The sequence below is a fragment of the Archocentrus centrarchus genome, chromosome 21 (genome assembly GCF_007364275.1).
Source record: "Archocentrus centrarchus isolate MPI-CPG fArcCen1 chromosome 21, fArcCen1, whole genome shotgun sequence".
NCBI lineage: Eukaryota > Metazoa > Chordata > Actinopteri > Cichliformes > Cichlidae > Archocentrus > Archocentrus centrarchus.
The window spans coordinates 30,790,937-30,807,870 of record NC_044366.1 but is presented as its reverse complement, the minus strand read 5'-3'; the positions used below and the strand labels follow the sequence as shown (position 1 = coordinate 30,807,870).

Sequence of the window (16,934 nt, the reverse complement as noted above, 5' to 3'; positions counted from 1 at the left end):
GGGCTGTTCTTCTGCTAATGGTACAGGATGACTTCATTGCATTGAAGGCCAATGGACAGGGCCGTGTACCATAAACTTCTCTCAGCCAGAACACCGAAGATGGGTCGTCCAGCATGACAATGACTCAAAACATTCCAACAAGGCAACAAAGAAGTGGCTAAAGAAGAAACACATTAAGGTCATGGAGTGGCCTAACCAGTCTCCAGACCTCAGTCCTAGAAAATCTGTGGAAGGAGCCGAAGCCTCCAGTTGCCAAACTCTGACCAACCTGGTGACCACCTACAAGAAACGTCTTGGTGCTGTGATGCCAACAAGAGTTTCTCCACCGAGTACAATTTCATATTTTGCTTTTAGTCTGCAGCAGAAAGTTGTTCACATTCTGTGTGTGTATTATAACTGCACCGCAGCGACCGTGCTCTAAATCCCTTTTGTGCTGGATGTACCATTTCTGTCCAAATTGTCATTTAAAACATATTTTGCTTGTTCTAATGATTCATTAATTGCACTCTTCCAACAGTGTGTAGCAGTGACTTTGTTTTATTTGCTCACTAACTTTACAAAAAGTCGAAACATTTCACAGATATTTTTGAGCCTGTTCTTCCAGCCTGGAGTCATGACAAGAATTAACCGTAAAGTAAAGTGGTGCATAACAAGAGGCATTTTCTCAGATAAAAAATTTGCTGATAATTTTTTTCTCGTTGTAAATGCAACAACTCTCGGTTTAAGATGAACTGCCAAAACAAGACAGTCACAGATGTTTGTGTGGATTCTGAAATACTGTGGAGATCATCGTCACTATTATCTGACATTTTACACACTCTAACGTGGCCAAAGGAAGACTGCAAAGTGTTTCACAAGCAATAATCATTCTTATTGTTTTAAACAGCTGCAGCATGACCAGTGGGTCCCACGTGTGATCCAACTGAAGCTGAACTACACGAGCAGAGAGTAAGAGAAACAGAGTGCAGAGTGTTCACAGGGTTCAGCCCGAGCAGCCTCTGCTTTTCTCAGCAAACCTCAGTAACAGTCAAGTTAATGCTCACATAACAAGTTTATGGCATCACACACACACACACACACACACACAGAGAAGAAAAGAAGTGTTACAATGAATCTCTAGATCTGACAACAGCAGCACTTGTTACTGTAGCTGCTGTCAAAGCTTTGGCAGGTGGAAAGCCTCGGTCTGATCAACACACCTGTTAAAAAAGCTGAAGAGGAGTGCTCTCGTTTGTTTTAAGCAGCAACACAACAGCAAAAAGAAAAAAGCTAAAGCTGTCTGTCTGCAGGCAGAATGCTCCTTTCATTTGCCACCATTTTAAAAATGAATTTCTTGCAAACTTTGCTGAAGATTTGGAGCAAAATAACACACTGTTTATTTTATTAATTTGCAGTTTATGCCTCAGAAACCAGGTTAATCTACATTTTACATTTTTCTGACAGTTTTTAGAGCCAAGCTACGATAATAGCTCGGCTGTTTTCATGCGCAACTGGGATTCTCAGTCTACAGGGCTCTGTGACAGTCTAATAAATGATGGTGTACTGTGATAGATTAAGCTACCCGACAGCGTATATAAAGCAGTAGCTTGTTTTTCCAAAGGTCAGTAAAATCATACAAGAAGTCAGTAAAACTGTACTTGATTGTTTTAGAGCACAGATGATGAACTCCCACGCCCCTCAAAGACAGAGCATCCGGCCTGCGCCTGTCTCACCTTCCACGGCTACTCTGTCGCTGCATGCAAATTTTAAAAGATCATCTCAGCGCGAGTCGTCACACTTGCCTATATAACAGACGTGACTGTGTCTCACAGAACAGAAAGCGGCAATTATGACGTGCAACCACAGCCTGGCCCGATATAACAGGGACAGAAGCATGTCATTATTTCTGCTTGCAGAATATTCTGATTATACTAATTATTCGGAGGTCTGAGGAGGAGAATGGAGCCCCTGTACCACTGAAAACTACGCTTATTCCTCAGCGCACACAGTTGCTCTGTAAAGAGACTGTTGAGGATTTAAACATTTGCTGAATGAAAATAGCTCTTTTCTCAATAGAGTGCACTGAGCGACGTGTCAGCTTACTGAGTTTTTCTAGGAATAGCAAGAAGTTGGACGCAGCTGCAGTGTGAGATGTGTGGGTGCAGAGTGTTGCGTAAGCCCGATCGGGTCCCTGGCAGTGCCTCACACTTTCACTCCACTGCTGAGTGCAATCACGCTTGCAGGTGGTTTTATTCACCCAACCAGCCGACGAAAGCAAAATTAGAGCTGCGTTTTCTTTGTCCTCCCACAGTTAGCATTTAGATAAAAGTGATTACTGTTGATTTAAAAGCTATCTGATATTACTGTAAGTCATGTAAATAAGATTCAGAGAATCCCTGCAGGGGAGTCTTCCTGGATTTGATGGTGATGGTATACAGAACTCTGTTTGCATGGAGCATTAACCTGCTTAGAAAACTCTTGTCTACTTGATTCTAACATTACCCATTAACATTTAAAAGTTATAAGTGTTTTTCACTTCACATCAAAGCACAGAGCCGAACGGCGCACAGTGGCCTTTTAACGCTCCTCTGAAAACAGCTCCCTGCTGCTGCAAAAAACACGTTCTCATGCTCAGAGAGTCAAACAAAAAGCAGTTTGAAGATGTGCTCAGACACAGCTGAAAACTCATTATAAAACCCTACCAAGCAAAAAACAGCTGCACACTCTCCCTCCAGAGACACTATTCACATAAACATTGTGTCTACATTTTCACTGTAAACACTATTATGAAAAATACAGATTTTTTTTTAAAAGACCGTGAACAAAATACTATCTGCTTCAGCCCAGTCAGTCTAGTGTGTGCAGAAAAAAAAGTTACCTCTAATGTTACCTCTCTGCAGTTTGTTACTGCTGAATGCTCTGGATTCCCCCCCCCCTTTGTAAGTACAAACTCCTTCTGAGATCAATTCTGGGCCGCTGCACTCGGCTTCAGCGTCCAGAGAGCGCTGAACATAAATGCATGCATACATGATTGCATGTTCTGTGCTTTCACCCAGGAGGCCTCTCACGGGTCTGTTTAACTCTTTGCATCGCGTGTAGCGATGCCTCTGTATATGCACATTTCTGCACGCACCCCCCCGCTGGCAGACGTCATATTTTAGTCCATGTTTACAATTTTAAATTATCTGGACGCCTGGCTGGGATAACAAAGGCAGTGCGAGGATGTGTGATGAATTTTTTTTTTTCTTATCATTACACATGCTCATACATACAAAGTGACTAATATTTAGGAGTCTTCTCATCTGTTTAATCCACTCAGACGAAATGAGAGCGTAAAAAGGTCACCGGACCTGTGAAATGTGGTTGACGGAGCTCTCCATGCGGCGGAGTTGCGAGGCCTGGATGTCCAGCATCTGCAGCACATTGTTGGCCAGCGTGTTGATGAGGTAGGCGACACTGGCCAGAGACTGTGTGGTGTAACTCTTTGTTTCCTCCAGCGCTCGCTGCTTGTCTGCAGACTGCGGGGAGAGAGGAGACAGATTCAGGACAGGAGTCACAGAGTGCAACCATTTTATTCACAGACACGGAGAAAAATGAGGTTTGGAAATGAGAAATATCACACAAACGTGGGACTGATAGAAAGGATGAAGAAGAAGTAATATGCTATTCATATTTTCCTTGGGAACAGATAGCCACTAGAAATTTTCTGAATGGTTTGCTTGTCCAGTTCTGCTGACCCTAAAACTGTCACCGCTGCTACCAGACGCTGACTCCCTACTTTAGTATGAATTTACGAGGTGAATATCTTTCTGAAATGATTCCTTTAAATATCAGCTGATCTGCTATTTATTTTCAGCCTATAACTGTTTCACCTGTGAAGCCCAGTCTGCAACAAATCTTTAAAATACCAGAAAAATAGTGAAAAATGTCAAAATTGGTCCTCACAGGAATAAATTTAGATGCAAAGAAGACCGTCGTGATTTCTGCTGGAATGTCAGTCAGCATTTTACTGAGAGAAGCTGGCTGAGTGTGTGCGAGTGTGTTTGCATGGCTGCACGTGCCAGTATGCATCAGTAACATGCAACTACATGTGTGAGTACATTAATCTGTGTGTACATAACATAGCAAGGCTGGTATAAGGAGTGTGTGTGCATGTTTGCAAATCCCTGTGTATCACTGTGAGGACCAATATGCGATGGGATTGATAATTTGGGATCGAGGACAGATGTGGAGAGTGAGGTCACTCCGCTGCTCCTCACTTTGGGACACGCCTTCCAACTGATTGGGGGATTTTGGGAGGTTTCAAAGGTCAGTGTTGAGCTAAGGGGTAAGGGCTGTACGGTCCCCACAACTGCAGGAAGCCCAACATGTGTGTGTATAATTGCTGAAACACAATGTAGGTCAGTGCAAACTCATTCATGCCCGAGGTTGACAAGAAACGCACTGACATCCATGTGTGCCTCTGTCTTACACACACACTCTCACTCTCACGCACACACACACTTATATGCACATGAAAAATATTACAACAGGCAACACAAATGCAACAGAGTTTGTGTCATAGGTTTAGATGACCCAGAGCCCTACATTCAGTCACAGAGTCTAAACCATTAAAGCAAATATTATATATAATTAAAGCAAAACACTCTGGTTTGAAGTGGCCTCAGCAGCCTCAATACGAACCTCAGAGCAAAATCAGCAGGTGCTTCACAAAGTCAGGGACACAACGCCGCATTTAAAGCTGCTATTGTTACCGAGTGAAAACAACAGCCACGCGCTGATGCCATAATAAACTGTGTGCAGACCAGAAGGAAAGAGATCAGCAGGTGATACGATGACCACACGCTCAAGCTATGACCTCTGCCGTCAGTGTGCCGTGCACCACTTTTCAGCTGTTTCAAATCAACCCCTGCTCAGCTCAGTGTTTGCAAACTCTGAGGAGCACACTGAGGCTTTACTTTTTCACATTTCACCTTCCAAATGAGTGGACAGAGAGCTCGTACCAGAGGCAGACTCTTATTTTCTTTTTAACATTTCATGTTTGTGACCACAGCTGCTGAGAGGGTTCAAACATGTCTGCCGTCTGCCTTAATAATGCTTCATGTGCTCATTCTATAAAACTGGTAAACTTTTAGATTTATGAAACATAATATTTCTATATAAAGTTATACAGCTATAGTGTATAGCTGATCTTTTCTGGAGTTTTATCTGGTCAGTAAGAATATGAAAAGGAAGGATTTATTTAAACTGGCAGCACTGTTAACTAATAGTTTTCAAACATGCACTGCAGCCCTGACCTTTTCTAGTACACACCTGAAGGAGGTGTACATGAGAAAACAAATGTTGGTCTCAGCTAGATCAGACACTAAACCGTTTATAACCTGGCAGCTTCAGGCACTTCTGATGATGTGGGAACAGTACGGAGTATATCCAGAGGTGAGAACCTGGGAGGCAGAAATTCTCTCCTACTGTGCACTACATGGGAGGGATGAACTTTCTGTTCTCTCAACATGCTCAGGAACTGATGGAGATGGCTGAAAAGTTCAAGGTTTTTGTTTATAGGATTTCTGCAGTTAGGTTCATATTCTTAACTGCACTGAAGAGCAGCCTCTGACACACCGATGTTAACTTCCTCCCACTGAGAGCAATGGAAGCAATTAGCGTGGTTACGGGACAGTTTCAAATGTAATGATCAAAATATGCTTCGAAAAACATTATTTCAGATACGTTATTAGAAGAGGGAGAAGAAGGGTTTTGATCATGTTTGTCTCCCAGATGCAGCTGCACAGGTGTTGCACATAACGTGGCTTTATTTTGTGTCTATGCCTTTAACAGCACACCACAAGCTTTTTTCCAGCCTTCTTTTGAGATTTGAGGGACGATGATCAAAGATGGGCACCTGTTATTTACCACTTCACAGCAAAACAAATTAGCACACAAAACAAATTTTTTTTTCTTAAACTAGTTGAAAAAGTATAAATTGATGGGTTTCTACATCACTGTAACCATAAAACTAATCTGGAAAATGAGTGCTGTCTGAGAGGCAGACTCGCTGCAGTATTCTCCTGAACCACAGGTGTCGCTACTCTGCACCAGTGCTGGCATAGCAGGAGAAGTCGAAACAGGAAGTAAAGAATGTCTCATCTTTTAAAGATTTGTTGCATCTCCCTCTGGATAACCTGGGATTCTCTGAGCCCAGTACTGATACATCATTGAAATGGCAATAAAAATCAACAAGATAGTACATTTGTGTCTTCAACATGACTGCACTGGTCACAAAATCGAGAGATGCACGACCAGACAAAATACTACTAAAGTGCGCGGTGCGCCAGCAGTTGTAAAGACGCTTTTGGTGTGTGCCATCATTCACAAGGGTGAAAACAGCAGGTGACAATTACTTAACCCAGATGTGCTCTGGTACTGAAATTATTTTAGTGTGAATCAGTATTTGGTAGTACCACGTTTGGTACCCAACCCTAGTACTCAACACCCTAATACACAGAGAGAGCATAAAACTTGGTGAACGCTTTCATGAGTGCTTTTGAACATTATAGCAAATTATAACAATAATGTGATGATACTGATAACTGTGATCAGTCTGGCCACTATAATCGTTCATCTCTACTTAAAGGTACAGTGTGTAAAATCTCACCACTAGATGTCAGTAGATTTCAGACTGCAGTCAACTGAATTCTGTTTTCTTGCCCCTCCCAATTCAAGTGCATAATCCTAACTACGGTGGCTGCTGTAGGACAAACATCTCTGGCGGTCAGTCTGTTGTTTACCTCAGCTGGTGTCCACGTCTATTTCCTGTGGAGGAGGCTGTAAGACTATTGAAATGACGAGTCAGTGAAGCTCACTTCTGACGGATGACGGTGATCCTGAGGAGAGTTGTTGAGGATTTCCTGAACCTGTCTGTCAGTAAGCACTGACGGTTTTGCCACTGTTAGCTTCTATTAGCCGCCCTTAGCAAGCATTAGTGAAACGGTCTTTGAAGTGGATCCAACACTGTTGGACTCAAACACTTAGTGAGTAAACTCTGATATGATGTGAGAATCTAATCAAACTGTTTATCAGAGGAAAGTGAGATATTTAGGACACTCGAGCCTAATATTAGCTGATATACTGTTAGCTTATAACCAGCTGTTGTTGATTAGCTGGCTCTTGTCAGCTGTCTGGAGACGGGAGGGTCATATCTAATTTGCTGACAATAAGTAATTACGTCAGTTATGGGAATAAATAAGCATGTTTATGCACGTTTTTGTGTTTTTTGTGACTTCAGTTCAGGAGATGAAGCTTGAAGTGAGATGGAAGAGGATGAGGTGGAAATGAGGGAGGACAGTGAGCAGTGGTGGACGAGGAGAAAGACACAATCAGAAAGAAAATATGAAAATATACATGTACAAATATTAAATAGTCAAAAGGAGCTTTTTGTGATCTTTAAATTAAAAGTAACGTATAAGGTGCACTATGTATGTGGCTGGTTTATGTAACCACATACATAAAACGAGATTAGGCGGAACGCCGATGTCCATCTCAGCCACTGTATTCAAGATGGTGGAGAAACATGGAGGCTTATGACAATGCATCAATTTGTTGGAAGATGTAATTATACACTAATCAATGTATATTTATGAGTGAAACATTCTTTTTTCTATTAAATCACCTCAAGCTTTAACCTCAAGATTTAAAGTCCTTACAAAGAATACTTGCAGGTCTGTGAAGAACATTTTGTCAGTCTCTTTAGAAAAGCACAGGAATTATTATTCTCGTGTGAATGTTTTTCGACTCTTTGAAATCTGTGAACAAATTCATGAATTCAGCCCCGTTCTTGAGGAGGTCCATGCCAGCAACAGTCAGACTCTTTGCAAACGAGCTTGCACAAACACATACACCTCGATGAAGAATGTAACTCCAGTCACTTTCCATAATCATTCTCATTTTTATCCTTGCTTCTTTGTCTAATCCACAATCAGCCCACTTCGTTATCTATTCCTCCATCCTCCTCTCCTTCCACTTTTTCTCTCAGTCATCTCCCTTTCCTCTCCTCTCCTCCCTCTTTATCACATCATCCTAATATCTCCTATTTTTCTCTCCCTCGTTCTCATCAGCCATCTGATACCCTGTTAGCAGTGACCTAGTTGGAGGGATGCCTCCTCTGGCCTGAGGCGAAGGCAGAGCAGCACACATTTAAACACACACGTAATGACGCTGTTGATGTTATCCCCCCCCCTCATTTTCCAACTAAATTCGTGTACATAACTCATATCAGACCTATGTGGAATCATATGCATGCTCTAATTCCCCTGACCTCTTTTTTTTAATGAAGACGGACTCAGGTTTATGAGCCACATTTCTGCTGTTAATTTTGTCTGCATTACAAAAAGACAAATAACCTGACAAGATCAATATTTTTTAAAAAAAAACACCCAAAAAGTGTGGTGGAAAAATGCTGCTCTTAAATGTCAAAAAAATCCTAAGAAAAACAAAAACAGGGAGTCGTGCAGCAGATGGTCCGGCCTCCACAGAGCCCTGATCTCAACATCAGAGTCAGTGTGGGATTACACGAAGAGACAGAAGACAGTGAAGACCGCATAAACCCACAGCGTAACTGTGGCACGCTCTCCAAGATCGGCTGAACAACCAGCCCTCTCGGTACTTGGAAGAACTCTACGATAAGTCTGAGGAAGCCTGGATGCCAGCGATGAACACGTAGGGCAAAGATGGCAGCCGCTCATGGGAAAGGTGTAAGAAAGTCACTGGCTGAAATGTGTTGTGATCATAAGCACCATCACTTTCTTTCTGCTGCTTGTAATTTTAAAGTTGTTAAAAACCCTGAACCAGTCAGGCTGCTAACCCTGCGTTTAAACAAGGACAGTCTTTTAGTTTCTGTCTGCTTTATACAAACAGGTTAAAGTTTATGTTTATTTCCAGCACCATATTTTTATATCTAGACCCACTAGAATACCTTTGCATGATTCACAGTTTAAAAAAAACTGCTCTCCCTTTGGCTAACTTTCTTTTGATTGGCTGCCTCTCACAAACAGAAGACTTGAACCACAGGTGGGAGGGGCTGCTCAGTCAACAGAAACTGCACGTTTACAGCAGTCTGACGAGCTTTTAAGGACTACTTGTATATACAGTGGCCTCATTATTTAACACTGAAGATAAGGAAAAATAAGGACGAACATAATAGTTCCACATTAAGGTGTTAAATATGGTGATTTACCCTGTTTTTTTGTATGTGCATAAATGCAGCAAAACTCCCCCAAAACGCACTTTCACTGAACATAAGAGACTATGTCGATATAGTTCGCTTAGAAAGTGAAATTCTCTGTGGCTTTGAATCAGATCAGAGTCTCTGCACAGCAGCATTCATCTAAAAACAAGTGCAGGTCTGTTTGCAGCTTCTGTCAGAGAGAGGCCACCAACGGCCGACGGCCTGCTTTTACCTTACAAGGACAGGTCCCTCTCTTTGTTTGTGTGTACGTGTGTGTAAGGTAACTGCTTTGGAGGTATTTCTACTGCAAATAAAATGGACTACTTGATTATATACAACGTACAATCAATCTCAGGTTCTGTGCACTTGAATTATAATGAGGAGCTTTCAAAAAAGATACAATCTGTCAGTTAACTTCATGTAAAGTTTGGTTAAGAGAGCAAAAACATATTTAGTGTGACCAACCTGTCCCTTTAAATCTGCACCAACCCTCCAACGTTCAGTGAAAGCACTCATTTTAAATGTCAATATAGTCTGTCACAGCACCACTGCTGTCAAGCCTGGATTTCTGCTGCAGCTTTGTAACAACTGCTGCGTCTCAGAGCATTAACGACTCAGTGACATTTTACACTGCTCTGAATGTCCAGCAGTGGAACGTTACATTAATCAGATAAACGCTAATGATTATCACTGATCGTTAGTAATATAAAGGAAAACAAAATCCAAACAGAAAGTATCACTTCAAGCGTCCACCACTGATATGACTAGCAACTGGCTAAAGACTAGCCCCTAATTTACCTGGATGTTGAATTACTTGAATAAATGTTAAAATGCTAGACTATACTGCACAATATTAAATTACTGTATTGAAACACCAATTAGTCAGTTTTCTTTGTGAGGACAGAAACATTTTACTAAAAATACCATTTTCCTCTCACATTTGGTAAAACACGAATAACAATAAAATGTAAAAAACACTTTTTTATCTTGTCTATCAGCCACAAAGCACACTGTGATCACAATGATTTTCCCACATCCTCTGTGACACCCTTAATTTATGGCTGTTTGACACATTTTCTCCCTGCTTTGTTTCTGCAGTAAAGAAAGAGGCTGGAGTTGTTTGGAGAGGTCATGAATTTCTTCTCTGTGGCAGCAAAACACGGTACAGGAGCTTTTTCAAACTACTGCAGGTTAAACTGGGCTTACCGGACAGTTTTAGGGTTGACAAACAGCCCGATTATTTTTTCTCCAAATAGGCCGTATGTTTTGGAAATACATCTAAGACACCAAGGCCTTAAACATGTGAAAGGTCCCCCAGTTTGAGACCAGGAGGAGACACAAATCCCTGGGAGGGTTGTATCATTAAGGGCATCTGGTGTTTATAAAAATCTGCCAAAAAGGAAAATATGTAGCTCCATCCTCTGTGGTGACCCCTTGCAAATAAGGGAGGAGCCGAAAGAATCTTAGTCTAATAGCAATAGCTAAAAAATGCCAAACTGAAGGTGACAAGTTCAAATCTCTTGTTTTGCTCTTTTGAGTAGCAGAATATTTGCCATTTGTTCATTATACCAGCCGCTGATCTGGATTTAAGTCATGGAGGCGGGAGTTTAAACAAAATAGCCCAGGTGTTTTAATCGTGAGCCCCTTTCTCCAACTCATCCTGGGGGATGCCAAGCACGCATGTGACCTGGATAATCCCTGAATGGTAATCTGGGCCTGGCCCCTGATCCCGAACCAGTTCAATGCACCTGGGAGGCATCCAGGTGGCATCCTGGTCAGTATGACTGTATTACAGTATACCATGGTATTTAAAAATCCCAGCTCTAACGCTCTGACAGTACATTAATTATACAGTGCTAGCTGAATATCACATTAGAAAAAAATTTTTAAAAACTTGTTCTATCAGCTTGCAGGCATGATCACCTCAGGTTTGCCAAGCTTCTGATCACAAACCCATCTTTCCAAATGTTCAGTGTGCTGCGCCCCCGCAGGAGCTGTTCCTGGCATCAGTAATGAAAGTGGAGGCTGATACGCCAATTGCCATGGTTTTCAACCCAAAACACTCACACACATGCACATGTACACGCACGCACGCACACACAGAGTCATGACCAGAGAATACGTCCAGCTTCCTGCAGTGCTACCATGTGTTTTCAATGAGCAGCAGGAGGTTGAGTTACATTACAACTACCTCTGCTGACAGCTAACCGGTACCAGCTGTGGAGAACCCAGAAGGAACAAAACAGGACGGGACTGTACTTAAGGAAGGGGGAGAAACGTGTCTGCACATGCTCAGTTCAGGCCTGTTCAGGGTCTGCCCTGAAGACGCTTAACAATCCCACATTGGGATTTATGAAAAAAAAAAAGAATGCCGATTAATGGACACTGAGTAACAGCTTCTTTCCTCACCATTCCTCCTCACAACTTTAGTTTTTGTCACACTAAATATTCCAACAGACTTTCTGTAAAAAAAAAAAAGGAAAAGAAAGCAGCTATTTAAGGCTCTAACTTTTGAGAGTACAGCTTCAGTTTGTCTCAGTTTACAAACCTACAGCACACAGAGGAGGTGTGGGTGGTGTTATATTGAACACCGGGTCTCCAGCATGAACACTGCATCTCATTTTTTTCCCTGACAATGCTAGGAAACTGGTTGGCTGCTCAAGTGTGGTTTTTTAACTCTTGGAGGGACCTCTAAAGTAGGATATACAAGTCTGAATCCATTTCCTTTAATCAAAACTGACTAATGAATCAAATAGTTCTGCAGTAACAAACAAAACTGGAATCTCCTTTTCCCGATTATCAAAAGAAGACAACAACTTAAAACTCCAGCAAAAAGGAGAAGACTGAAGTGTGATTGAAAGACTGTATTATTTAAGGATGTCTCAAGCACAGCAGCAGAGCATTAAGATCTGCACCACCTGCAAAGCTGTCACCCTTTTACACATTGGAGTAGTCCCACACAGCTGTGGGCAGTCAGAACAAGAGGCTTCAACTGAGCAGAGCATTAAAATCCACTTTAATTATCACTGAGCAGAGGCAGCACTGGGAAGTCAGCACAGAAGCTGAACTCCTGCTGTTTGTGTCTCCTGACGTCAGCCTGATATCTGCAGACAGCTGTTAGAAACTCAGCACAGACAGACCCATAGATTACTTTGCCTCTCCCGTCAAACGTGGTACTGCCCGCACCGACCTTCAAAACCAACCTTCATTTTGGCATCAGCCACACACCTGCAACGTTTCATGGCTGTCTCCTACAGCGGCGACATTATCTTGTTGAAAATATCTGTCCCCAGGGAGACAAGCAGAGTATCCAGATAAGGAAATCCCAGAAAGCTGATTCTGTTTATTTGGATGTAGTGTTTTCAAAAGTGCTCCAGATGAACAGAATCGACTTTCACCTCTGCAGCAGTTCACCTTCAGAAAGTGTCTGCAGGAAAATCTCTTGCTATGATAACACACACAGACACAAAGAGAGACCCACAAGGTGAAAATAATATTACCTACGCTGCTGCAGATGGTAAACAGCTCAGGTCCGCTTACAAAGCTCTTTTCTTTTAAAGTGACTGACTTCAGTTTGCACTGATCTCCTGGTTTGGAAAACACATACATTCTCCTCTGACCTCTGGCATCAGCAAGGCATTTTCACCCAGGGAACGGCAACTCCCTGGATACTCTCTCCTTTCAGACTTCTCTGTAAACCCCAGAGATGGCTGTGAGGGAAAATCCCAGTGGATCAGCACTAAGACCAGCCCGTCTGCCACCAACAATGATGCTCAAAGTCATTTAAATCACCTTTCTTCCCCACTCTGATGCTCAGTTTGAACTGCAGCAGGTTGTCTTGATCATGTCTACATGCATTAGGTTGCTGCCATCTGATTGGATGATTAGATATGTGTTAACAAGAAGTTGAACAAATGTACTTAAGAAAGTTTCCTCTCTCTCACACACACACACACACACACACACACACACACACACACACACACACACACACACACACACACACACACACACACACACACACACACCTTTGACTGAGCTTGCATTGCTCTTTGGAGCTTTCTATTATAGTTTTCACTTTGTTGATGATTGGTCAGATGCTGCCAACACCACCTCTTCCATGTGAATACACTCGTAACTAGACTGAGAACCCCTGGATTGACTTATACAGTTGAGTTAGTGAAGATAATGTATCACGGATATATTGAACTTGCCTCATAGCCACTAATGACTCCAGTAAACCTTCAGTGCGTTATTTTCTGCTCTCTCTCCAAGCCACAGACTGAACTGTGAGTAAGACGCCGTGACGCTCTGTAGCATCACTCTGTGAACCAGTGAAGTGTTTTTGTTTTCGTTTGAACAGAGCGGAGGAACGATCAGCTGATCAAACAGTTCAACTTTGTTTTGCAGCTAATTTAGGTAAAGTTAGCTGCAATTTAGGTAAACTCCATTTTGGCTAAAGAAATATCAGCTTCAGAAGTATGCTGCAGCTGCTATTTCACACACACACACACACACACACACACACACACACACACACACACACACACATTACAGCACCAATCAACTTTATTTACATATAAATGATGAAAGCTGAACACAAAGAATTTCAAAGGAATTCAGATTTTAAAGAAGGCAAAGTAGGTGTGACTGTATCTGAGTCAGCCACCATCTTCACCCCCCCCCCCCCCCCCCCCCCCCCCCCCCCCCCTCCTTAAATGAGGTAGACTGATTTAAATCTGAATTCATGTCATAATGCTGCCAGGATGTGACCACACAGGACCAAGTAACCTGGGTCAAATCTGAATCCAGATATTTAGCCCATAAAACAGGATCAGCACACTATGAGATTATGTAACACCTCACATCAGCTGCTGGCAGCATAAATGTAGGCTATCCACTGGGTACTGAGCTCGATAGGCCCAATCTGAACATGCAACATCTACAGTCTAATGAAATACAAATGAGCTTTAGTCTTCCTGAGGAGATGAGATTTGACTGTTTGTGAAAACAGGTTGAAAATTTCAGAGAAAGACCAGGCGAAAGGTGACGAGGAAGGAAGCAAGAGGAGAAGAAATAAAAGAAGGGAAAAGGAAAGTAACCCTGTGGTATTTATCATTATAGATGTGCACGAGCGGATTTCACTGTACCAGTCTGTGGTGACGCATCATATACTGTAGTGCCCTTTAGAAGAGACAGACTGTTAATGCACTCTCACTTGCTGAGTGACAGCAAGATTCACACACACACACACACACACACACACAGATGAACACGCACACACACGAGTGTGACGATGAACAGGTGTGTATACAGAGCCAACTGCAGAAGAACAGTTGTCCATAACAGCCTCGCCTGCCCACATTCACTCACACACTCGCGCTGCAATCATGTCTCCGCTAACCAAGCACGGGGGGGCGTGGGGGGGTTATGGCAGCCCTGGTGTTTAACTATCTCAAGAATAAGCTCAGATAAGCTGAGCTTTAATTTTTGAATGCTTTATTATTGTGTTAACACTGACGGCTTTGCATAAGTCGCAGTTCAAAATAATTTGTCACATGCACAGCTTCATGTCTGTGTGAAACAAGTGGTTTCAGGGGCTCAAACAGAAGGTTTGACCTGTGAATGACAAGCCATTAACCAATGAGTGTGCAGTTTCAGACCCACACTTCGCTCGTCACATCCGGTTTCGAGAACACCAACGTGGCGTTTATGAAAACGCTGAGCTCGAGGATTGAAAACAGAACTTCATGAACCAGTGGATGACGCTGTGGTGGTTAGGTCCATCTTTTAGACTGTCCATGATGTGAACAGCTGGTGGCTGGACCCATGTTCTTACAGCCAGCCTGACCTGCTGTCACTGACATCACTCAGAGTCGAGAGCAGGGAAAAGTGTCTGAAACAGAGCATTTAGAGCACTCTAAAGTCTGAGATTTTAACTCACAGGGATTACTTGTGTATACTCTGTCCTCATTATTTGAAGCTTTGGCTATGTTAATGTGAGCATCAACCCCTATAACAGTATATAAATGGAAAAAAAAAAGTACTCATTAATACTATTAATCAGTCTGATACACTTATTTGTCATAACAGTGATATCTGCCACTTTGGTGGCCATTTGAAACAATGTTCTCAGCAGAAACTGTTAATTTCAGGGCTGAAATTAACAATTTTACACCGTTTATCATTTGATTAAAAAAAATATTTTTTCTCATTAGACCTTTAGCAATAATAAATATAATACATATTAATTAGAAGAATTCTGTGAGAGTAAAATTTTAAGAAAGCAGTTTGTTTAGCTCGGTCGTCACGATCACAATCACAAACCAGTTAGGTGTCACGCCAGACTCCCGTTAACAAATCTCTGCTTTAATGGCTCCCTGCTTACACAAAGATCCCAAACCTTGTAGGAGACATTTTACTATAAAAAACAACTCGCTAATTAATTCGGCACCAATTCAATGAACGTGTTCAGCGTCATTCGGTTAAAGCCAACTTTTAAAACTGACCAAAAATACACGCATCACATTCCCACGGACGGAGTCACGCTCCATCAGAAAACAACGCGGTGCTGCGCAAGCCAGTTATAAAAGTTGATTTTTCACGAGAAAAGACGTGTTTGGTGATTTGTTTTGAAGCCGAATTGACCCCGACACCTTTCACATTCACCCATCAGCCGGGTGAGTTTGTGTAGTGAATCCGGCGGGAATTTTATCCTTTCCATAAAAGCTCCGGGAAACATAACGGAATCCGGTACAGTCATCCCCTCACTCCTCTATCCAAGCCGCCTACTCCCTACTGACATTACCTCGATGTGTCATTTCACCGGACTGATACGCTTACTGTGTAAATATGAGCGTGTACCTGTACATAGTTGCTTTCGCAGTACTCCGCGACTCTTTCCAGGTTGGTGAAACTGTCCAGCAGCGCTCTTCGTCCCGCAGGAATTTCCTCCTCCAGCAGCATCTGCAGCTCCGCCATCTTTACATGGCTTTACTACTACACGGCTGCAGCGCTCAATGGATGGAGCCCACTGCCTTCAGGGGCGCCGTGGAAATCTCACTACTGTGATAGCATGAAGAAAACTGCGAGAGTGGGAGTGTCCTGTGACAGCCTAGCTCCACGTTTGAGACACGATCATGGAAAGATTACTTAACGGGACAAGTTATAAGGGGGGCCACGGTGCTGAGGCTTTGTTTAGCCCATCTTTTTTTTTTTTTTTTGTTGGGGAATGTCAATTTTAGGACAACAGACCCACAACAACAGCAAAATCATGCAAAACTTGAAATGGGTGCAGGAGGTTATACAAATGACCAAGGACACACGCAAAAAGGATTTAGAAACATTATTATAAATACTTGCAAAACAGCTACAAACAAACAAGGCACACAAAATGACAAAATTACAATGGACACACAAAAAGATGACTACTAACAGACGCACAGATATGGAAGTTACCACAGCATGAAAATACACAAAATACTGATATGTAATCAAAATGGGTACAGGCACAAAACAACAATAAAGCCACAAACGAAATCTAAAATGACCACAAACAGACACCACAAGGACACAAAGAACAACTGCAAAGTGATGCAAAACCTTCAAACAGACATGAAGAGACTGCAAAGAGATTCAAATTGACCGCACAAAGCTGCTAAAAGGTGCAAAAAGCGGCCACAGACACTAAACAGCCACACATGAAACAATGTGTATTGCTTTGTAAATAGCGCTC

At 42.4% G+C, this 16,934-nt stretch overlaps 1 protein-coding gene across 7 annotated transcripts in view; it reads right to left on the bottom strand.

Moving 5' to 3' along the window:
- LOC115800956 (abl interactor 2-like) overlaps positions 1-16,268 on the bottom strand; it is a 32,164-nt gene extending 15,896 nt beyond the window's left edge. For 6 of the 7 annotated variants that reach the window (XM_030758590.1, XM_030758596.1, XM_030758593.1 and 3 more), the window contains exons 1-2: positions 16,064-16,267; positions 3,330-3,497 (exon numbers count right to left, since the gene is read on the bottom strand). In XM_030758590.1, the coding sequence (XP_030614450.1) occupies positions 3,330-3,497; positions 16,064-16,180 (285 nt within the window). In that variant the 5' untranslated portion in view covers positions 16,181-16,267. Of the gene's footprint in view, positions 1-3,329; positions 3,498-16,063 lie in introns of all 7 variants that reach the window. The other variant, XM_030758591.1, reaches the window with a different exon arrangement.
- Positions 16,269-16,934: the final 666 nt, after the last annotated feature.